The sequence below is a fragment of the Macaca fascicularis genome, chromosome 12, assembly GCF_037993035.2.
Source record: "Macaca fascicularis isolate 582-1 chromosome 12, T2T-MFA8v1.1".
NCBI classification, from domain to species: domain Eukaryota; kingdom Metazoa; phylum Chordata; class Mammalia; order Primates; family Cercopithecidae; genus Macaca; species Macaca fascicularis.
Window position 1 is genome coordinate 98,222,364 of NC_088386.1, and position 24,359 is coordinate 98,246,722.

General features: G+C 46.0%; 1 protein-coding gene across 5 annotated transcripts in view; it reads left to right on the forward strand.

Annotated features, from left to right (window-relative positions):
• Positions 1 to 13,623: 13,623 nt before the first annotated feature.
• The window catches only part of BMPR2 (bone morphogenetic protein receptor type 2), a 205,031-nt gene continuing 194,295 nt past the window's right edge, over positions 13,624 to 24,359 (forward strand). For all 5 annotated transcript variants that reach the window (XM_005573967.5, XM_045367482.3, XM_045367483.3 and 2 more), the window contains exon 1: positions 13,624 to 14,976. In XM_005573967.5, coding sequence (XP_005574024.1) covers positions 14,901 to 14,976 — 76 coding nt within the window. In that variant the 5' untranslated portion in view covers positions 13,624 to 14,900. The remainder of the gene's footprint in view (positions 14,977 to 24,359) is intronic.

The following is a 24,359-nucleotide window of genomic DNA, read 5'->3' on the forward strand; positions in this document are numbered from 1 at the left end:
CAGAAAAATGCTTTATGATTTTATCACTTCTCTTTAGATGACTATGCTATGCTCATCATACTGTAATACAGAGCTTTTAGAGATTAATATTGGGCCAAGAGCGGTGACTCACGTCTGTGATCCTACCACTTTGGGAGGCCGAGGTGGGCTGATCAGGGTGGTCAGGAGTTCAAGACCACCCTGGCCAATATGGTGAAACCACGTCTGTACAAAAAAAAAAAAAAAAAAAAAAAAAAAAAAGGCCAGATGTGGTGGCACGTGCCTGTAGTCCCAGCTACTCAGGAGGCTGAGGCAGAAGAATTGCTTGGACCTGAGAGGCGGAGGTTGCAGTGAGGTGAAATTGTGCCACTGCACTCCAGCCTGGATGACAGCAAGACTGCGTCTCCAAAAAAAAAAAAAGAAAAGAAAAATATTAGTATTGATATAGCATTTGTACAAAGTTATATACCCAGAAGGGATTCAATAAATGCATGCTTGCTGATTAACAACTTTTATTAAGTCATAGTACTTCTATGTAAGTTACAAAGTGTGATTCAGACCTTTTGGGGAGTCATAAAGGAAAAATCATATTCTCTGATCATATTAGGATCTATGTTTAAATGGAAAAATCTCCAGCTTCTACATTCTGGCTATGAGCAGTAGGAATCATGACATATATATATATTTTTTTAATGTAAAAACAATTTTTTTTTTGAGACAGAATTTCGCTCTTGTTTCCCAGGCTGGAGTGCAGTGGCGCGATCTTGGCTCACTGCAACCTCCACCTCCTGGGTTCAAGCGATTCTCCTGCCTGATTTACATTTTTCCAGAATTTTCTAAGTATATGTTTATAGAGATTTGAACATACATACAGCTGGGATAATGTATTACTTACATTTAACATTCTGGTTTTCCAATTTAATACTATATCATGGGCATGTCCCCATGATATTATTTTCTATAAATACCATTTTAATAGCTCTATAGTATTTCATGCTATTTATATTTCATGGTTTACCCAGCTGTTATTTTATTGTTAGATATTTAAATTAATTCCGATTTTTTAGTACTATATATAAACAATGCTGTGATAGACATTTTTGTCTGCCTTTCTGAGTATTTCCTTAGGACATGGCTATTCTTAATTTTTTTATTTTTTATTTTTGAGACAGGGTCTTGCTCTGTTGCCTAGGCTGGAGTACAGTAGCATGATCATGGCTCACTGCAGCCTCGACCTGCTGGGCTCAAGTGATCCTCCCACCTTAGCCTCCTGAGTAGCTGGGACCACAGGTATACAAAATTATATACCACAGGTATATAAAATTTTTTCATTTTTTGTAGAGACAAAGTCCCACTATGTTGCCCAGGCTGGTCTCCAACTCCTGGTCCTCCTGCCTGAGTCTCTCAAAGTGCTGGGATTACAGGCATGAGCCACCCCACACCCAGCCTAGTGTAATATTTTTCAAGAATTTCATTTCATTGATTCTATAAATGCATAAATCTTAAATTATTTCAGACTCTAATCATATAAACTACAAATGTAAAATATGCACAAATATATTCAGGGTCTGAGCAGAAGTTATCTATGAAAATTTTTCTTTAGTAAGTCAATTCAAAAGCATGAATAACATTTCGTGAAGCATTTTTCTTTTCTTTTTTTTCTTTTTTGAGACAGTCTCGCTCTGTCACTCAGGCTGGAGTGCAGTGGTGCGATCTTGGCTCACTGCAAGCTCCGCCTCCCGGGTTCACGCCATTCTCCTGCCTCAGCCTCCAGAGTAGCTGGGACCACAGGTGCCCGCCACCATGCCCGGCTAGTTTTTTTGTATTTTTAGTAGAGACGGGGTTTCACTGTGTTAGCCAGGATGGTCTCGATCTCCTGACCTCGTGATCCACCCGCCTCTGCCTCCCAAAATGCTGGGATTACAGGCGTAAGCCACTGCGCCCGGCCAGCATTTTTCAAGTGGATCAATTTTTACTCACTTTTATAGACCCATTATTTTATTTAACTCATGGTTATTTTGACACACAATGTTTCCTTACATCATATAGGTTAGGCCTCATTTACTCATTCACTCAGGTGGAGGTGCCCTTTCCCCTGACTTAATCTGTATTAGTGAGTATTTGCCGTATTACCTCCCATTTTAAAACAGTGTAAGTCTAGGCTGGCTGTGGTGGCTCACGCTTGTAATCCCAGTACTTTAGGAGGCCAAGGTGGGCCGATGGCTTGAGCCCAGGCGTTGGAGACCAGCCTGGGCAGCATGGTGAAACTCAGTCTTGACAAACAATAAAAGAACTTAGTGGGGTGTGGTGGTGTTGCACCTGTAGTCCCAACTACTTGGAGGCAGAGACAAGAGGATCACCTGAGCCCACCAGGTCAAGACTGCAGTGAGCTATGATCATGGCACTGCACTCCAGCCTGGGGACAGAGCAAGACCCTGTCTCAAAAAAATAGAATAGGCTGGATGAGGTGGTTCACGCCTGTAATCCCAGCACTTTGGGAGGCCAAGGCGGGCAGATCATGAGGTCAGGAGTTCAAGATCAGCCTGACCAATATGGTGAAACCCCGTCTCTACTAAAAATACAAAAATTAACCAGGCATGGTGGCACACACCTGTAATTCCAGCTACTCAGGAGGCTGAGGCAGAGGATTGCTTGAACCCAGGAGGCGGAGGTTGCAGTGAGCCAAGATTGTGCCACTGCACTCCAACCTGGGCAACAGAGTGAGACTCTGTCTCAAAAAAAGGAAAAAGAAAGGCCAGGTGGGGAGGCTCGGCTGGGCGGGGTGGCTTATTCCTGTAATCCCAGCACTTTGGGAGGCCCAGGCAGGAGTATCACGAGGTCGGGAGATTGAGACCATCCTGGCTAACATGCTGAAACCCCGTCTCTACTAAAAATACAAAAGAAAAAAAAATTAGCCAGGCATAGTGGTATGTGCCTGTAGCCCCAGCTACTCGGGAGGCTGAGGCAGGAGAATTGCTTGAACCCGGGAGGTGGAGATTATAGTGAGCTGAGATTGCACCACTGCACTCCAGCCTGGGCGACAGAGTGAGACTCTGTCTCAAAAAAAAAATGTGTGTGTGTGTATATATATATATAACAAATATATATATTGCAAGTATATATATTACACGTGTATATATATATTACAAATATATATATATGCACAGACACACACACACAAAATTAGCTGGGTGTAGTGGCGAGTGCCTGTAATCCCAGTTACTTGGGAGGCTGAGGCAGGAGAATCACTTGAACCTGGGAGGCAGAGGTTGCAGTGAGCCGAGATCGCACCAGTGCACTTTAGCCCGGACAACAGAGCAACACCCTGGAGTCTCAAAGAAAAAAAAAAAAAAAAAAAAGAATTCAGCCAGCAACGTGAATAAGCTTAAAAAAGGAGATTCTTCCCCTGTTAAGCCTCCAAGTGATAACACAGTCTGGTTGACACTTTGCGATCTTGTGAGACTCTGAGCAGACAGCCCAGCTAACCTGCCCAGACTCCTGACATGGAAACTGAGAGATAATCAATACATGTTGTTTTGAGCTGCTACGTTTGTGGTAATTTGTAACACAACAATAGAAAATGAATTTAAGTAAGTACCATCAAAAGATGAGAGGAAGGAACTTATCTCCCTTGTTCCTTGCTGTATGTAGTACCTGAAACAACGACCAGCGCATAGTTCAGTAAACATCTGTTGGGTATATATATGACGGAATAAATGTATGGATGGAGGCAAAGGATTGGACTGGATTCTAACAACATGGCTAGTGGCTATAGGCTAAGAAATAGTAATTTCTGGCTGGGCGCAGTGGCTCATGCTTGTAATCCCAGCACTTTGGGAGGCCGAGGCGGGCGAATCACAAGGTCAGGAGTTCAAGACCAGCCTGACCAATATGGTGAAACCCCATCTCTATTAAAAATACAAAAAGTAGGCCGGGTGCGGTGGCTCAAGCCTGTAATCCCAGCACTTTGGGAGGCCGAGACGGGTGGATCACGAGGTCAGGAGATCGAGATCATCCTGGCTAACACGGTGAAACCCCGTCTCTACTAAAAAATACAAATAAAAACTAGCCGGGCAAGGTGGCGGGCGCCTGTAGTCCCAGCTACTTGGGAGGCTGAGGCAGGAGAATGGTGTGAACCTGGGGGGCGGAGCTTGCAGTGAGCTGAGATCCGACCACTGCACTCCAGCCTGGGTGACAGAGCGAGACTCCGTCTCAAATAAAAAATAAAAATAAATACAAAAAGTAGCCAGGCATGGTGGTGCACGCCTGTAATCCCAGCTACTCGGGAGGCTGAGGAAGGAGAATCGCTTGAACCCGGGAGGCAGAGGTTGCAGTACTTTTTTTTTTTTTTTTGAAACAGAGTCTGACTGTCACCCAGGCTGGAGTGCAGTGACGCGATCTCGGCTCACTGCAAGCTCCGCCTCCCGGGTTCATGCCATTCTCCTGCCTCGGCCTCCCGAGTAGCTGGGACTACAGGCGCCTGCCACGAGCCCGGCTAATTTTTTTGTATTTTTAGTAGAGACGGGGTTTCATCGTGTTAGCCAGGATGGTCTCGATCTCCTGACCTCATGATCTGCCCGCCTCGGTCTCCCAAAGTGCTGGGATTGCAGAAGTGATCTACCACCCGGCCAATAGTACTTTTTTTGATAGGGAGTCTGGCTCTGCCACCTAGGCTAGAGTGTGGTGGTGCGATCTCGGGTCACTACCACCTCCGCTTCCTGGGTTCAAGCGATCCTCCTGCTTCAACCCCCCTAGTAGCTGGCAAACGCAACCATGCGTGGCTTTTTAATTTATTTTTATTTTATTTTATTTTATTTTTTTAAGAGGGAGTATTGCTCTGACGCCGGGCTGGAGTGCAGTGGCCCGATCTAGGCTCATTGCAACCTCCACCTCTGGGGTTGTATTTTTAGTAGAGACAGGTTTCACCATGTTGGCCAGGATGGTCTCGATCTCTTGACCTCGTGATCTGCCAGCCTCAGCCTCCCAAAGTGTTGGGATTACAGGTGTGAGCCACCGCGCCTGGCTTTATTTTATTATTATTATTATTTTTTGAGACAGAGTTTCTCTCTTGCCGCCCAGGCTGGAGTGCAATGGGGTGATCTCGGCTCACCGCAACCTCCGCCTCCCGGGTTCAAGTGATTCTCCTGCCTCAACCTCCCAAGTAGCTGGGATTACAGGCATGCAGCACCACACCCAGCTAATTTTTTTTTTTTTTTTTTCAGTAGAGACGAGGTTTCTCCATGTTGGTCAGGCTGATGTCCAACTCCCGACCTCGGGTGATCCGCCCACGTTGGCCTCCCAAAGTGCTGGGATTAGGGGCGTGAGCCACTGTACCGGGCCAGAAACGGTACTTTCAAATGAGGTTCCACTGGGCAGGTATACATGTGGCTCAAGGACTTCAGAGAGCAGTGATAGCTGGTTCTTATTTTAAGATATCCTTCACTGTGTTATACTATGTTATACTTTTCTTTTTTCTTTTTTTTGAGACAGTCTCACTCTGTCACCCAGGCTGGAGTTCAGTGGCACGATCTCGGCTGACTACTTCAACCTCTGCCTCCTGGGTTCCAGCGATTCTTGTGCCTCAGCCTCCAGTGCACCACCACGCCTAGCTAATTTTTTTTGTATTTTTAGTAGAAATGGGGTTTCGCTTTGTTGGCCAGGCTGGTCTGAAACTCCTGGGCTCAAGTGATCCACCGTCTTTGGTCTCCCAAAGTGTTGGGATTACAGGTGTGAGCCACCGCATCCAGCCTACTTTTCTTTTTTAATTCCAAGCCTTAGTAAAAATCTTAACTACATATGGTATAACTTGGAGATAAATGAAGGGTCCTGTATCTACTCTTTGAAGGAAAGTAGAGCTCCATGTTTGAAATCAACAAGGAAATCAACAAGGAAAATGGCCGGAGCCAGGCGCGGTGGCTCATGCCTGTAATCCCAGCACTTTGGAAGGCCGACGCGGGCGGATCACCTGAGGTCAGGAGTTTGAGACCAACCTCAACATGGAGAAACCCCGTCTCTACTAAAAATACAAAATTAGCCGGGTGTGGTGGTACATGCCTGTAATCCCAGATACTCGGGAAGCTGGGGCAGGAGAATTGCTTGAACCTGGCAGGCGGAGTTTGGGGTGAGCCGAGATTGCGCCACTGCACTCCAGCCTGGGCAACAACAGCAAAACTCCGTCTCAAAAAAACAAAAAAAGGAAAATGGCTGGGTGCAGTGGCTCACGCCTGTAATCCCAGAACTTTGGGAGGCTAAGGCGGGTGGATCACCTGAGGTCAGGAGTTCGAGACCAGCCTGGCCAACATGGTGAAACCCTGTCTCTACCAAAAATACAAAAATTAGCCGGGTGTGGTGGCGGGTGCCTGTAAGCCCAGCTACTCGGGAGGCTGAGGCAGGAGAATCACTTGAACCTGGGAATCGTGCCATTGCACTCCAGCCTGGGCAACAGAGCGAAACTCTGTCTAAAAAAAAAAAAAAAAAAAAAAAAGGCAAGGAAAAGCTCTTACAAGACACCAGAAGAGAAGTCAACAGCAAATAAGTAATTTGTGAAAAATAGAAGTCCTCCTAGGCGCGGTGGCTCACACCTGTAATCTCAGCACCTTGGGACACTGAGGTGGGCGGAGCACGAGGTCAGGAGACCATCCTGGCTAACATGGTGAAACCCCGTCTCAACTAAAAATACAAAAAAAAAAAAAAAAAAATTAGCTGGGCGTGGTGGCATGTGCCTGTGGTCCCAGCGACTTGGGAGGCTGAAGCAGGAGAATTGCTTGAACCTGGGAGGTGGAGGTTGTGGTGAGCTGAGATCTTGCCACTGCACTCCAGCCTGGGTGACAGAGCCAGACTCCGTCTCAAAAAAAAAAGAAAAATAGAAGTCCTTTTCTGTGATCTTTCAAATGCTTGAGAGAAGCTGGGTTTTCCTGTTGTCAGTCACTCAGGATGGGAGGTTCTGATGGTTTTATTTTGCTCTTGAAGAAAAGGGTGACCCCAGAAGCTAGGTTAACTAAAATTTCCAAAGTTAGAAGAAAAGGGAAGGAAAGAGATGAGACAATAAATCTAGGTTTTAAAAGCAAGGCTCTTTTTATTTATTTGTTTATTATTTTTTAAAAGCTTTGTTTTAGGAAGACAGAGAATTAGGTTGCTTTCAGGCCCAAAAGATGTCAGGGAGGCAAATCTCTAATTCTGTTTTCTCTGTACTTCCCAACTGGATTTTCTTCTCTCCCCACAACTATACTTTGATCTTCCAAAATGAGACAATGCCCTGTCCGGTTTCTAGGTTTAAGCCTAAAGATAAAATTCTAAAGTTTTAAAGCAGCTTTTAGTTGTTTGTTTTTCTGACCTGGAAAGGCGTCCCAGGGCTAACTTCTATATTGTTTTTCTGCTAGAGCTAAGAGTTTTTCTTCTATTTTTCTTTGATACCACCCCTTTATGATCATGAAGTTTGTTCTTAGAAGTAGTCAGTATTGGCCGGGCGTAGTGGCTCACACCTATAATCCCAGCAGTTTGGGAGGCCGAGGCGGGCGGATCACCTGAGGTCAGGAGTTTGAGATCAGCCTGGGCAATACGGTGAAACCCCGTCTCTGCTAAAAATACAAAATTAGCCGGGTGTGGTGACACATGCCTGTAATCCCAGCTACTCGGTAGGCTGAGGCAGGAGAATCGCTTGAACCTGGGAGGCAGAGGATGCGGTGAGCCGAGATTGCGCCATTGCGCTCCAGCCTGGGCAACAGGAGTAAATCTCCGTCACACACACACACACACACACACACACACACACACACACACACACACACACACAAAAAAAAGTAGTCGGTATTTCTGAGCCCAGGTAATTCCTACATACCTCATTTATTTAACAAGAAATTGGCCTTGGTCCTTATTTCAATAGTTGTTCTAATAATCTGCTTAGTGCCCCTCTGTCCCCTCTTAAAACCAGGACCAGTCCTCCAACTCAAAGCAGAGATATCATCCATGAGGGGCTATAACACATAGTGAAGATCAGTCTTGGCAGATGCTGTTAGTCTGTCCTCTTGGATTTCCATGTTGTATCTCCTTTATTCCCTGCTTCCTTACCCCTATCAGGAAAAAAGTCCTACTTGATGGGGTTTTGGTGATTAGAGTATTGGGGATTATTTTACCCTTGGATACTATGTTAGTCATTAGGGCTGTTCACAAATATTCAGGTTCTCTTTCTCATGACATGGTAGGATTACATTTTCTGCTTTTTTTTTGTTTGAGACTGAGTCTTGCACTGTCTCCTGAGCTGGAGTGCAGTGGCGCAATCTAGGCTCAATGCAACCTCTGCCTCCCAGGTTCAAGCGATTCTCCTGCCTCGGCCTCCCAAGTAGCTGGGATTACAGGCACCCGCCACCACGCCCGGCTAATTTTTTGTATTTTTAGTAGAGAAGGGGTTTCACCCGTCTCGAACTCCTGACCTCGTGATCCGCCCGCCTCGGAATCCCAAGTGCTGGGATTACACGAGTGAGCCACCACTCTCGGCCTCTGCCCTCTTAAAGTTAGGTTTGGCCATCTGACTTTGTTGGCCACTAAAATATGAGTGGAAGTAAAGCACACTGCTTCTAGGTGGAAGCTTTTTAATGGCTACAGCAAGACACTGCAACACGAACAATTAAATTTTATGATCCCTACTGTGGCAATTTGGAAAACATGTCTCAGTGAAGACTCTACCAATCTGGGGACCTCAGTGATTACAGTGAGAGAGTCCATGCAGTGGATGTTTTGCTGAGCTCCCCAGATCCACTCTTTAGGTCTGAAGCATTCTTTCTCCCAACTGCTAGAACTGCTGGTGGCTGACAGTGCTCAGCTGGGTCCCTCTCTGGGGGTAGCTGTTGGCTAAAGAGAACCCTTTTATCAAAGGTCACATCTCTTTCATATGTGCAGCCCATATCCAGTGACTGGTTGGTGTGAACGTATAATTTAACTGGGTTTTACCCAACTTGATTAGGCAGTCTGTCTAATGCTGGATTTCCTACTCCAAGGCAGCAATCAAGGAGCCTAATTTATCAGCATTCTTGAGGGACTTTTTCCCTAGATGTACCCCACTGAAGGAATCTTGAATGAAAAGCGTGCTGGGTTTGGGGAGTCTTTTAGGTGTACCTTAAAGTGTTAGCAGACACAGATTAGGACAATGCTGAAAGGCCAACCCAGTTCCAGAATTCCTGCAGGATTGGTTGATGCCTCGGTTGCAAATGTGTTGCAATTCAACTTCTCCCTCTGCCCAGTCTTGCATCCCTCAATCCCCACAGAGGTTGTTCTTGCCATCATTAGGTAATAACCTCCTGAATACAAATTTCAGAGTTTCAGTGTCTGTTTCCTGTGAACTCAAGTTGCGATGGGTCCCCTGATTACTTATATCAAACATATAACGTGTGAGAAATAAACCTTGCCGGGCGCGGTGGCTCAAGCCTGTTGTAATCCCAGCACTTTGGGAGGCCGAGACGGGCGGATCACGAGGTCAGGAGTTCGAGACCATCCTGGCTAACACGGTGAAACCCCGTCTCTACTAAAAAATACAAAAAACTAGCCGGGCGCAGTGGTGGGCGCCTGTAGTCCCAGCTACTCGGGAGGCTGAGGCAGGAGAATGGCGTAAAAACCCGGGAGGTGGAGCTTGCAGTGAGCTGAGATCCAGCCACTGCACTCCACCCTGGGCGACACAGCGAGACTCCGTCTCAAAAAAAAAAAAAAAAAAAAAAAAGAAGTAAACCTTTATTGCAATAAGATGTTGAGATTTGGGGAATGTTACTGTAATTTAGCCCATCCTGATTAGTACAGATGCCAAACCTCACCTGCATCACCAGTCCTTTGTTCTCAGCTGAGCTTGACTTACATTGTCTACATTGTCTGCCTTTTGTCGTGGACAAGTTTCCTGCCAAGTCCTAATTCTGTTCTTTGATGTTCTTTCTCACTGTAAGTGAACAGCCGTGTCCCAACTAAGATATCACAAGAAGGAACAGAAAAGGGAAGAGGGTACATATCTAGTTGTCTACCTACCAAGTCAGTGGCATGTGTTTTTTCATGTGAATTTCCTAAGACCTTTTCTGTGTTCTATATAATTTATTATACATTTATAACATGTACAGTAGTCCTCCCTGGCCCTTATCCACAAGGGATTTGTTCCAAGACCTCCAGTGGATGCCTGAAATTGCAGACAGTACTGAACCCAATTGCTGTAAACTGGAATACATTTCTATTATGTCTTCTACCCACAAATTTAATGACTTTTCCATCTTAACTAAGCACTTAGTATGCACTGTGGCCATCACTTTTGCAGTCTGAGGTGTGGCAGCAAAACTAGCCTGAATTTATTTTTTCTTCACAATTCAGTTTCACAGATAGATTTTTTTTTTTTTTTTTGCTAGAGTCTCTGTCACCGAGACTGGAGTACAGTGGTGCAATCTCAGCTCACTGCAACCTCCACCTCCCGTGTTCAAACGATTCTCTTGCTTCAGCCTCCAGAGAAGCTGCTGGGATTACAGGTACATGCCACCATGCCCAGCTAATTTTTGTATTTTTAGTAGAGATGGGGTTTCACCATGTTGGCCAGGCACGTCTTGAACTCCTGACCTCAAGTGATCCTCCCACCTCGGTCCCCCAAAGTGCTGGGATTACAAACGTGAGCCACTGTGCCCTGCCAAAGATTCACTGTTACCAGCGATCTTAGCAACCTCAGCATGTAATTTTTTTCCTTCCTTATTAAGTCAATAACTCTTTTTTTCTTTTGAGACTGAGTCTCGCTCTGTTGCCCAGGTTGGAGTGATATGGCACGATCTTGGCTCACTGCAAGCTCCACCTCCCAGGTTCACACCATTCTCCTGCCTCAGCCTCCCAAGTAGCTGGGACTACAGGCACCTGCCACCACATCCGGCTAATTTTGTATTTTCAGGAGAGACAGGTTTTCACCGTGTTAGCTAGGATGGCCTCGATCTCCTGACCTTGTGGATCCGCCCGCCGCCTCGGCCTCCCAAAGTGCTGGAATTACAGGCAAGAACTCTGACATTTTAACTTACAGGAAGCACTTTACAGCTTCTCTATGGCTGAATTGCCAGCATCACTACTCTTGTGCTTTGGGGCCATTATTAAGTAAAATAAAGGTTAGTTGAACACAAGTACTTGGATACTACATACTGCCACAGTCAGTCTGATAAGAGACTGCTACTAAGTGATTAAGGAGGTTATAGCAGATACACTGTACAAATGATGATTCACATCCCAGAAGGACAGTGTGGGATGGCAGTGATTTCATCACAGCTAGTTAGTAACATTACTCAATTTAAAATTTATAAGGCCAGGTGCAGTGGCTCAAGCCTGTAATCCTAGCATGTTGGGAGGCCAGAAGGGCAGATCACCTGAGGTGGGGAGTTTGAGACCAGCCTGACCAACATGGTGAAACTCCGTCTCTACTAAAAATACAAAACTAGCTGGGTGTGGTGGCGCATGCCTGTAATCCCAGCTACTTAGGAGGCGGAGGCAGGAGAATCGCTTGAGTCTGGGAGGCAGAGGTTGCTGTGAGCTGAGATCAGGGCATTGCGCTCCAGCTTGGGCAACAAAAGAGAAACTCCGTCTCAAAACAAAACAAACACTGTTTATTTCTGGAACTTTCCATTTAATATTTTCAGACCGTGGTTGACCGCAGATAACTGAAACGGTGGATAAGGGGGAACTACAAAAAGGACACTTAATGTTTCTTGGAAAAAAATCTTAAGCAAATAAAAATTGAATGAAGTACCTGATCTCAATTTGAGGAAGATAAAAGTGTACTACGAATTAATAAACTTTCTGCACCTCTAACATACTAAAATCCAATTTCTCTGAGTGCTAGAAACTCTGTTTTTGAAAGACAAATGGCAAAACAATACCGGTTTCTAATTTAGACCTTTTGGGCAAAACAAAATACAGTAATAAAGCTAATGAATCGGTCGGGTGCGGTGGCTCACGTCTGTAATCCCAGCACTTTGGGAGGTCGAGGCGGGTGGATCACCTGAGGTCAGGAGTTCGAGACCAGCCTGGCAAAGATGATGAAACCCCGTCTCCATTAAAAATACAAAAATTAGCTGGGCGTGGTGGCGCCGCCTGTAATCCCAGCTACTCAGGAGGTTGAGGCCAGAGAATCGCTTGAACCTGGGAGGCAGAGGTTGCAGTGAGCCGAAATCTCGCCACTGCACTGCAGCCTGGGTGACAGAGCAAGAGTCCGTCTCAATAAATAAATAAATAATACCTAAATAAATAAAGCTAATGAATCAAAGCATATGCTCTTCGTCTTTTTAAGGGATTTTACTAGGTAGATTTTTTTTTCTCTGTCTAAAGGGTAAACAGTATAAACATATTTCAACTAAAAAGAGTCTTAGAATCCGGAGTTGGTATTGCTACAACCCCTAATTATGGAAGATGTTTAGTATAACAGAACCAGTTTAAGGAATGTGGAGATTTATTTACATCAAATTCAGATAAAGAGAGAATAGCAGACTCGAAGAAGCAAGCAGAGCATGACTTAAGGAGTCTATGACTGTATCTGTGGAACTGCCCTTAGCCTCAATAAAAGATCAGCAAAACCAGCCTTCAGCATAACCCTCCTGCCTGGTGGGAGATGGGAAGGCCAGACTTCACCCCTCAAGATCGCCCTCCCACGCGCATTTTCCACCTCGCAGCTAAGAATTCAGTCCAGACTTCCGATCATGGCGCCACGCACGTCACCTTCTCCCCTCGCCGCCGGCAAAATCCCACCCACGTCGGCTGACCCCGCAGCGGGGTGTAAGGGCGGGAGGGATGCTGGTCGCTTGTACAAACCAGATCGAAAAAACGCACTACACAAATCCTTGGAAACTGCGGTACCAACGGGATCTTCTCAATTACTTGAGTGCAAAATGATCCCACTCTCTATCCTGACATAACTCTAGCTCAATTTTCTTTTCACGTGCCCTAAAAAGCCCTCAAGGCCCCCAGCCTTGTGAATCCAGGCCCTCTCTCGGGGTGGACACCGCGCTGTACGGACAGACGCGCGCACACAGCGGGATGATTTATAGATTAAAAGTCTTTTTCTCTCTCTCTCTCTGGCTTCGCATCCTTGCAAATACTCAATATTCCTGTCAACTAAGAAGGCTAAGGGAATGGGCGGTTGAGGAAAGCAGGACGTCGATTACAGCAAACACATCAAAGGGGGAGGGGGTCTTTCCAATTCCGGCTTTTGTTTGAGTCAGAGGGGAGCCTGAGGAGGCCAAGGTCTCCGGTTCTGGGAAAGGCGGGTCCATCCGGATTCTTTGGGCTGCGGAGAGGGAGGCTCCAGCGCCGTGAAACAACAGAGGGCAGTTCTGCCCCTCGAGGCTTTCCTCCGAGAGTACTGAGAAGGAGACGCCTCAGTCGGGAGAAATCCCGGAATCGGAGGAGTCTGCTAAACGCCTAACAAAAAGATGTGGCCGCCCTCTCTTAAACAAATACGCGAATCCCAAGCCTTGCACGTTTGGAAGTCATGTGTGTGTAAAGGAGAAAGGCCACCGCTGCCCACCGCGGCCCCACCCAGCCCTCGGCCATTCAAGGGACAGACGCGCCGCGCTGGGGCCTCGGAGCCCTCAACCAGCCCGGGACGAGGGGCGGGGCCGGGCGGGGTCGTGAGCGCGCAGGCGCAGTGCGGGCTTCATCCTGCCGCCGGCGCCGCCGCCGCCGCCCGCGCTGCACCACAGGCCAGAGACAGACAGGGCCGGGAAGAGCCGTAGACTGAGGAGGAGGCGGAGGCGGCGGCGGAGGCGGGGCGACTCCGGTGACCGGGAGCGCCGCAGACTCGCAGCTGCGGCGACTCCCCCCTTTGTGTCTGGTCTGCTCGGAGCCACTGGAAGTGCTTCCCGGAGGGACGCAGGGTGTCTCGCCGCCTCACTGCCCACTCCCTTCCCCGGCTACCTTCATCCGCCCTCCCGCCGCCCCCCGCCCTCGGTCCGCGACGCCCGAGCTCCTCCCGGAGCCCAGAGCTGCGGGAGAACGAGGCGGTGGCGGCGGCGGCGGCGGCGGCGGCTTCCTCGGGGGGTTGTGATTCGCTCACAGGAGCCATTGACGGGAGAAGACGAGGCTTTCATGGTGGAATTTACCTCAGGCAAGATGGAGCGGCAGGAATAAAAAGCGAGGAAGGGAAGGGAGCGCCGCCAGAGGGCTAGGAGGGGCAGCCTCTCGCACCCCGTCCGCCCGCGGTCTCGGGGAGCCCGGGCCGGGGCCGCGACCCCTCCCCTCCCCCGCTCCTACGTTTCCTCAGCCTTCGCCAGGGCCTCCCCGACCCTCTCACGGTTGTTCCGCGAAGGCGTGGGGACTGTGAGCTTGTCATGGAGGCAGGCACCTTTTTGGATCCAGTCAAGGAAGAGGATTTGTTGTTTTCGAAATCAGAGTGAAGGAAGCACCGAAGCGAAACTTAAGGAATCCTGCCTTCCCGGAGCCGCGGGCGATGCGACTCGGGCTGCCGGGCGCCGCCGCCGCCCGCCCGGCTTCGTCCTTCCCGACAGTCAGGAACTAGTTCTGACCCTCGCCCCCCGGATCCGGATCGAATCCCCGCCCTCCGCACCCTGGATATGTTTTCTCCCAGACCTGGATATTTTTTTGATATCGTGAAACTACGAGGGAAATAACTTGGGAGATTTCTTCTTGGCTCCCTGCTTTCCCCACAGACATGCCTTCAGTTTGGAGGGCCGCGGCACCCCGTCCGAGGCGAAGGAACACCCCCAGCCGCAGGGGAGAGAAATGAAGGGAATTTCTGCAGCGGCATGAAAGCTCTGCAGCTAGGTCCTCTCATCTGCCATTTGTCCTTTCAAACTGCATTGTGATACGGGCAGGATCAGTCCACGGGAGAGAAGACGAGCCTCCCGGCTGATTCTCCGCCTCTCTACTTCCCATATTTCTTTTCTTTGCCCTCCTGCTTCTTGGCTGGCCCAGGGATGACTTCCTCGCTGCAGCGGCCCTGGCGGGTGCCCTGGCTACCATGGACCATCCTGCTGGTCAGCACTGCGGCCGGTGAGTAGCTCCGGCCGGCGCGTCCCGGCCACTTCCCCTGCGGGTGGCGAGGGAGGGAGCCCGCAGAGGCCGAGGCCTGTGCTCGCCCTTCGTCACGCGTCCCTCCGATCGCGGAGCTGCGAACCGGTGCCGGCGCGCCTGCCCCATGCCTTCCAGGGAAATCGCCTTTAATATTCCTGTGTATTTTCCTATCCCCACTTCCATATTCCCACCCCACCCCCCTTCACGGGGTGAAAAAGACATATTGGGTGTGGTATCTTGACATTTTTAGCTGTGAGGTAATGCAACGATTAAAAATAATATTTTAATCACCAGTGAAGGGTCTATTATGAGGTCTCTGAAAACAGACCTGTAGATTTTTAAAATTATTATTATAAAGAAGCGGTTTTGGCTTACAGTAAAAAGAACATCAACTAGAGAACACACACTTGAACCTTATTTTGAGATTTAGATCACTCTGGAATCCATGTTCCTTTCATTATTCAGAAATTTTACCGAATGAATAGAATAAATGTTGAGGAAGCCGGAACTGTGAGATTCTTGATATATTGTATTATACGGTTTGATAAGTTTACTGTTAGTCACCTGGCATCTCTCTGTTGGCTTTGCTGTCGAGACAACTTTGACCTGACATTAGACTTCTAGGAGATTTGACTCCGAAAGTTCTTTGACATTTCATTAAAGTCTAAAGGGTGGTAGTCATCCTTTCTTTTGGATATTTTCATTTCAGTTCTCAGAAACCTTAGGAAAAAGACTACATCTTCTATTTGCAACTATTTTTTCAAGCAGTCTTTTGGTGATTTGCTTTTAGAAATTTTGAGAAGTGAATTCTACATGTAACTCGTACACTTGGTTTATGATGGGCAAATGGATTGTGCTTTTAAAACGAGTAAAGGACCAAATTACCCTTTCGAATTACTTTTTTCTTTTGATAAGTGTGTTTCACATTAAACAAATTTCTCATTGCTATGTTAGATACAGAGGTTATTTGCTTAATTTGGTTTTAAAAGTCTGACCTAGGAAAATGCCGAAAGAAAATTTGAAGTTTCCTTTTATGCTTTTGATATTGTTGAATAATGTCTACTGTTGATTAATGTCTGTTAAATTGATGATAAATCTATATGGTTCTGTTAAAATAATTTGAACTTCTGAATTTACTTTAAAACTGATATTTTAATATTTTTAATAATTGTAGTTGCTTTCAGAGTAAAAATGATTTTTCTCCAAATTTCTTTTTTTTTTTTTTTTGAGACGGAGTCTTGCTCTGTCACCCAGGCTGGAGTGCAGTGGCCGGATCTCAGCTCACTGCAAGCTCCGCCTCCCGGGTTCACGCCATTCTCCTGCCTCAGCCTCCCGAGTAGCTGGGACTACAGGCGCCCGCCACCGCGCCCGGCTAGTTTTTTGTATTTTTTAGTAGAGACGGGGTTTCACCGTGTTAGCCAAGATGGTCTCGATCTCCTGACCTCGTGATCCGCCCGTCTCGGCCTCCCAAAGTGCTGGGATTACAGGCTTGAGCCACTGCGCCCGGCCCAAATTTCTTTATATTGTGTTAGCTATTTAAATTCTCTAGCCACAAGCCATGTGGTTCCTGTAAAATATGGAGTAAAAGGCCTTAAACATTCCATGAGCAGAAATCTGAGAACATACACTTTTCAGTGTTCTTTGTTATTCTTAACCTTTTAAGAATATAGATTCTCATTTATCTTGACGTGCTCGTAATATTGTGATCAGAACTGATAAAAGTAAGAGAAAAAGCATTTATTTAAAAATAAACTTAATTTTTGTTTGGTAATACAGTCATTTTAGAAGAGTGTCTCTTAAAAGAGAGAGAATAAAAGAATCACTGCTAGTGGTTTTAGTCTTTTTTTCTTTAGTGCATAGCACTAGATGCATAGCACCAGATGACAAAATTTGTGAAGCTGGATTTCAGACTTGTAATAGTAATGATAATAGCTAGTATTTATTAAGTGCCTGCCATGCACCATCAGCTATTCAAATAACTTTACATATATTTTTTCATTTCATCCTCATGACAATTCTATTTTGTAGGTTATTATCATTCCCCTTTTCCATAGAAGGAGAGTAAAGTACAGAGAATTTGAATAACTCACCACACAGTAAATTATGGAGCCAGGATTACAGCGTGCGCCTTTACGTACCACATTAATGGTAACAGCAGCAATAACGGCAACAACTTCTCACTTTTACTGGATGTATGAGATGGAGTAATGCCTTCACCAAATCAACCTTTGTAAAGAAGCAGGGACACTTACAAGGTGTCAGTGCAGCAGTGGTTATGCAAATGTCATAGTTCTGAACATGTAAAACTTTGCTTTGCCTAATACTGAAGTGGCTGGTGCAGCTTCCTTAAGTGCAAGCTGATTAAAGAGGGCCTGTGTGGATTTGGGTTATATAGATGCAGTGATGTTAACTGGACAGGTGTAAATAGTGCAGCTGAACAGGAAAATAAATCCTAGAAGACTGATTGATAGCACATCCTTTTTTGGGGTCATGGATACATCATTTCTTGTGAATCCCTCTTTCTCACTTACCAAGTTCTTGGACTCCTTAATTCTTAGAACATTTTCTTCTCTTGTCTTTTTTTTTTCAGACAGGATCTCACTCTGTCTCCCAGGCTGGAGTGCAGTGGTGTGACCTCGGTTCACCACAGCTTACGCCTCCCAGGCTCAAGTGATTCTCCTGCCTCAGCCTCCAGAGTAGCTGAGATTATAGGAGTGCACCACCACACCCAGCTAATTTTTTTTCCTTTTTTTTTTTTTTCTTTTAGACAGAGTCTCGCTCTGTTGCCCAGGCTGGAGTGCAGTGGCGCCATCTCAGCTCACTGCAACCTCTGCCTCCCGGGTTCAAGCGATTCTTCTGCCTCAGCCTCCCAAGTAACTGGGACTACAGGTGTGTGCCACCACGCCTGGCTAATTTATGTATTTTTAGTAGAGACAGAGTTTGACCATATTGGCCAGGCTGATCTCAAACTCCTCACTTGGTGGTCCACCCACCTCTGCCTCCCAAAGTGCTGGGATTACAGGCGTGAGCCACTGTGCCTGGGCTGGATTTCTTAAATATGGTAATTCAGTGACATTTTGCTGTGTAATTATTGGCAACTACAAAATCTGAGTGGCATGGAACAATAGGCATTTATTCTGCTCCATGTGTCTCTTTCTGGGGTCCAGGCTAGAGGGAGAGGTAACATCTATCTGGGGGAAGCTGGTGTCATAGCATTGCCAGAAGAGAAAGAGGCCAAGCCCCAACCCTACCAGCACATTTCCAGACTCTGCTCTCCTGACATCACATTGGCTGACCAAGTCATATGGCCAAGCTCAGAAACAAGAGATATCAAAGTACACTTTGCCTATGATGAAGCTAATATAATATTTGGATGTATAGTACTATTGCAGAAGAATGAAGAATTGAAATCCTCAGTCGACCACATATAATCAATAAGATGGTCCAGAAGGGAGGCTTTTCTTACTCTTGGAAGAGGGCCAAACTCTTAGTTTTTTGCATTAAAATTAGATAAACTTTGATCTCTAGAAAAGCTATTCTGGCATGTGGGATTATGTGATAGTAGTGGTATTGATGTGGATAAGTAGTGAGGAGAGAGATAACTGTTCACACAAAGACAAAACCTTTCCTTCATTAAAGGCTAGTTTTTGTTTGTTTGTATTTTTGAGACAGAGTCTTGCTCTGTCGCCCGGGCTGGAGTGCAGTGGCGCAATCTCTGCTCACTGCAAATTCCACCTCCCGGGTTCATGCCATTCTCCTGCCTCAGCGTCCCGAGTAGCTGGGACTACAGGTGCCCGCCACCATGCCCGGCTAATTTTTTTGTATTTTTAGTAGAGACAGGGTTTCACCGTGTTAGCCAGGATGGTCTCAATCTCCTGACCTCGTGATCCGCCCGCCTCGGCCTCCCAAAGTGCTGGGATTACAGGCATGAGCCACCGCGCCCGAAGGCCAGTTTTTTTTTTTTTTAACAATGAAAGAGAAGAAATTCATTATTGATTTCTGATGGGTAAATTCTAACCATTAAAAAATACTGAGTGGAATCTGTGTGAATCAGTTAATTTTATAATTGGCCACACCACTTACTTTGGCACCTACTTGTAGATTGCTGTGCTGTTGGATATCAGTTTTTGGGTTTTTTTTTGAGATGGAGTCTTCCTCTGTCGCCCAGCCTGGAGTGGAGTGGCATGATCTCGACTCAATACAACCTCCGCCTCCTAGGTTCAAGCCATTCTCCAGCCTCAGCCTCCCGAGTAGCTGGGATTATAGGTGCACACCACCATGCCTGGCTAATTTTTGTTTTTTTTGAGAGGGAGTCTCGCTCTGTCGCCCAGGCTGGAGTGCAGTGGCCAGATCTCGGCTCACTGCAAGCTCCGCCTCCCGGGTTTACACCATTCTCCTGCCACAGCCTCCTGAGTAGCTGGGACTACAGGCACCCGCCACCAGGCCTGGCTAGTTTTTTTGTATTTTTTAGTAGAGACAGGGTTTCACCGTGTTAGCCAGGATGGTCTCGATCTCCTGACCTCGTGATCCACCCGTCTCGGCCTCCCAAAGTGCTAGGATTACAGGCGTAAGCCACCGAGCCCGAAATTTTTTTATTTTTAGGAGAGACGGGGTTTCACCACGTTGGCCAGGCTGGTCTCAAAACTCCTTACCTCAGCTGATCCACCCACCTCGGTCTCCCAAAGTGCTGGGATTACAGGTGTGAGCTACCACACCTGGCTGGATATCAGTTTTATGTATTTGCCTTGTCCTCCGAACTGATAATTGCTTCCAGAGGACAGTGTTCATGTCTTACTAGTTTTATAATTTACCATATTGCTATGCATATAGTAGACATTTAAGAAATATTTAGTGAATAATAAAAAGGAATTTCAACCAGGAATATTCTAGGATTGTTTATTGACTCAAATAACACACTAGTAACTTTTTCTTTGTCCTAGTTCCTTCAACTATAAAGTATGTAGTTTAAGAGGTATAGTGGGAAGACCACTGTTGGGAGTTAATGAGACCTAGATTCTAGGTGATTCCGGGCAAATAGGTCACTTAACATAGTTTTCTCACTTGTAATAATACGGGGTTGTACTTGATCTTTTCGAAATACAGATTCATGGGTATCCCACTAGACCTACTGAATCCAAATCTCTGGACAACGAGCCTGGGAATCTGCCTTTGATGTCCCTATCAACCAGTAAATTTTAGGTACCTTTGAGAACTATAATTAATAGATATTATAAAATCACAACCATATAAAAATGCATGCATCTTTTTTCTTTTTTTTTTTGCTGGGCGTGGTGACTCACACCTGCAATCCCAGCATTTTGGGAGTCCGAGGCGGGCGGATCATGAGGTTAGGAGATTCTTTCTCTCAAGTTCTGTAAGTTTATTATTTCTACTTTTTGTGGTAATTACTACTTAATCTATATCTTTTATTGCTTAATCCAGTAAACATTGGGAACAAACATTTCTTAATTTGTACATGAAGCAATTACGCAAAACCTTTTTCCTTTTAAAAATTTGCAGTGTGGCCTAGGCGAATTGGCTCACACCTGTAATCCTGGCACTTGGGGAGGCCAAGGCGGGCGGATCACTTGAGGTCAGGATTTTGAGACCAGCCTGGCCAACATGATGAAACCCTGTCTCTACAAAAAATACAAAAATTTGGCTGGGCGCGGTGGCTCACGCCTATAATCCCAGCACTTTGGGAAGCCAACACGGGCAGATCACCCGAGGTCAGGAGTTCGAGACCAGCCTGGCTAACATGGTGAAACCCTGTCTCTACTAAAATACAAAATTAGGTCGGGAGCCATGGTTCATGCTTGTAATCCCAGCACTTTGGGACGTCAGGGTGGGCTGATCACCTGAGGTCGGGAGTTCGAGACCAACCTGGCCATCATGGTGAAACCCCATCTCTACTAAAAATACAAAATTAGCCAGGTGTGGTGGCACATGCCTGTAATCCCAGCTACTCGGGAGGCTGAGGCAGGAGAATCGTTTAAACCTGGGAAGCAGAGGTTACAGTGAGCCGAGGTTGCACCTCTGCACTTCAGCCTGGGCAACAAGAGCAAAATTGTCTAAAAAAAAAAAAAAAAGAACGAAAAGAAAAAACAAGGCCGGGCACCGTGGCTCAAGCCTGTAATCCCAGCACTTTGGGAGCCCGAGACAGGCGGATCACGAGGTCAGGAGATGGAGACCATCCTGGCTAACACGGTGAAACCCCGTCTCTACTAAAAAATACAAAAAACTAGCCGGGCGCGGTGGCGGGTGCCTGTAGTCCCAGCTACTCGGGAGGCTGAGGCAGGAGAATGGCGTGAACCCGGGAGGCGGAGCTTGCAGTGAACTGAGATCTCGCCACTGCACTCTAGCCTGGGCGACAGAGCGAGACTCCGTCTCAAAAAAAAAAAAAAAAAAGAAAAAGAAAAAACAAAATTAGCCAGATGTGGTGGCGCATGCCTGTAATCTCAGCTACTCAGGAAGCTGAGGCAGGAGAATTGCTTGAACCCGGGAGTCGGAGGTGGCATTGAGCCGAGATCGTACCACTGCACTCCAGCCTGGGCGACAGGGTGAGACTCCCGTCTCAGAAAAAAAAAATTATTATTTTCAAAGGCACTCTCATACCTGTAATCCTAGCACTTTGGGCGGCCGAGGCTGGCAGATCAACTGACCTCAGTAGTTCGAGACCAGCCTGGCCAATATGGTGAAACCCCATCTCTACTAAAAATACAAAAATTAGCTGGGTGTAGTGGCAGTCGCCTATAATCCCAGCTACTTGGGTGGCTGAGGCAGGAGAATCCCTTGAACCGGGGAGGTGGAGGTTGCAGTGAGCCAAGATTGTGCCTCTTCACTCCAGCCTTGGCAAAAGAGCGAAACTCCCATCTCAAAAAAACAAAACAAAACAAAACAAAACCACTGATATGAAAGATTATATGCATGCCTAGAATCACGATGCTCAACACTATACCTTAACCCTGCCTTGTGCATCAGTAACATTTAAAATACATTACCTAAATTATCAAGATATAGTACAAAATGTGTGCAGTCATTCACATCTTAAATGTGTTGACAGCAGACTTGGTGGAAAAATTATGAGACATGATAAAGTATTGTGCCAGAGGCATTGGCCTAAGAATTTTAGATGGAGTTAGGTATTTGGAAGAGTTAGGTATTTGATCCACATCTGTTTCTGGAAGGGTAGATGCAAATGGAGGTTGAGAAATTTCAGTTTCTTTCTTTCTTTCTTTCTTTTTTTCTCTCTGTCGTGTCGTGTCATGTCCTGTCCTGTGTTGTGTTGTGTTGTCTTGTCTTTTTGAGACGGAATTTTGCTCTTCTTGCCCAGGCTGGAGTGCAATGGCAGGATCTCCACTCACGGCAACCTTCACCTCCCGGGTTCAAGTGATTCTTGTTCCTCAGCCTCCCGAGTAGCTGGGATTACAGGCATGCACCACCACGCCCAGCTAATTTTGTATTTGTGGTAGAGACGGGGTTTCTCCATGCTGGTCAGGCTGGTCTTGAACTCCCGACCTCATGTGATCTGCCTGCCTCACCTTCCCAACGTGCTGGGATTACAGGAGTAAGCCACCGCGCCTGGCTGAGAAATTTCAGTTTCTTAAAGCCAGATCTCACTTCCCCTTTCTCCTTCAAGACAGTAGTTTGCCCTTATCATTGGTGTCAAAAATATACACGATCATGTACTTTCATTCTGCCCCAGTAAGTTTAGTGCAAAATAGGATAATTTAGAACAAAATGTGTTAATGATAAGTGTGAAGGGATAAAATATTTGGCCAGTAATCCAAATTCTCGTTTTTTTGTTTCATTTAGATGAGGAAATAGTTAAGACTTTCTATTATTATTAATCTGTTTTCAATCTTTGCTTTTGTAGATAAGAATAGTCTATGAGCAAAGCTATATAATTGTTGTAGACGCACCAGGCTATCCTTTTAGGGCAAGCTTTTTTTTTGTTTTCATTTGAAAAATTAAGAGAAAAAATATTAATCTTCACACAACCCTAACACTTTTTGTTTTGGTATGTTTTCTTCTAATTAAAAAGAAAGATGCTTTTTTTTTTTTTTTTTGAGACTGAGTCTGGCTCTGTCGCCCAGGCTGGAGTGCAGTGGCCGGATCTCAGCTCACTGCAAGCTCCGCCTCCCGGGTTTACGCCATTCTCCTGCCTCAGCCTCCGGAGTAGCTGGGACCACAGGTGCCCGCCACCTCGCCCGGCTAGTTTTTTGTATTTTTTAGTAGAGACGGGGTTTTACCGTGTTAGCCAGGATGGTCTCGATCTCCTGACCTTGTGATCCGCCCGTCTCAGCCTCCCAAAGTGCTGGGATTACAGGCTTGAGCCACCGTGCCCGGCTTTTTTTTTTTTTTTTTTTTTGAGACGGAGTCGTCTCGCTCTGTTGCCCAGGCGGAGTACAGTGGCATGATCTCGGCTTATGACAACCTCCGCCTCCTGGGTTCAAGTGATTCTCCTGCCTCAGCTGCCAGAGTAGCTGGGACTACAGGTGTGCACCACCATGCCCCACTAATTTTTGTATTTTTAGTAGAGACAGGGTTTCACTGTGTTGGCCAGGCTGGTCTCGAACTCCTAACCTCGTGATCCACCCACCTTGGCCTCCCAAAGTGCTGGGATTACAGGCATGAGCCACCACGCCCGGCAAAAAAAAAAAAAAAAAGATGCATGTGTTTTTATATGGTTGTGATTTTATAATATCTATTAATTATATCTCAGGTTTTTTTACATAGAATAATATGTCATAGGTATATGTGATCTTAATAGCTATCATTTTTTCATAATTGTGTGATATTCCATTGAGTGTATTTGTTATTTACTTAATTCATATTGGGAGATGTTTAGGTTGTTTCTGATTTTCTTCTCTAATAAACAATGTCATATTTAATACTTCTGTGCATATGTCCTGCTTATTTTTTATTTCCAAGTTCTTGTTTTGACCTATCAGCAGCATGAGCCAATTTAATCCTTTTTTTTTTCATCCTTCAAGTACTTCTTCATTTGGCTTCTAAGATACTATTCTCTCTTGATTTTTCTCCTACCTCACCAGCAACTTTGATAGTTCCTCCTTATGTCCCTGATGGCTAAATATTGTTGTGTTGTTTCAGGATTCAGTCTTTAGACCTTTTCTTTTCTCTGTGTGCACCAACCCTCTTGGTGATCTCATCCAGTTTTATGGCTTTAAATAGCATCTAAAGGTGGACAAGTTTCAAATTTATTTCTATCTCAGACTTCTTTCCTTGAAATTCTTTTGCGTGTAGCCAGCTGTGTATCTGTCGTATCTACTTTGATGTCTGATATTCATCACAAACTTTACCTGTTCCAAACTGAACTTCTGAAGCTGCTTCACCAGACC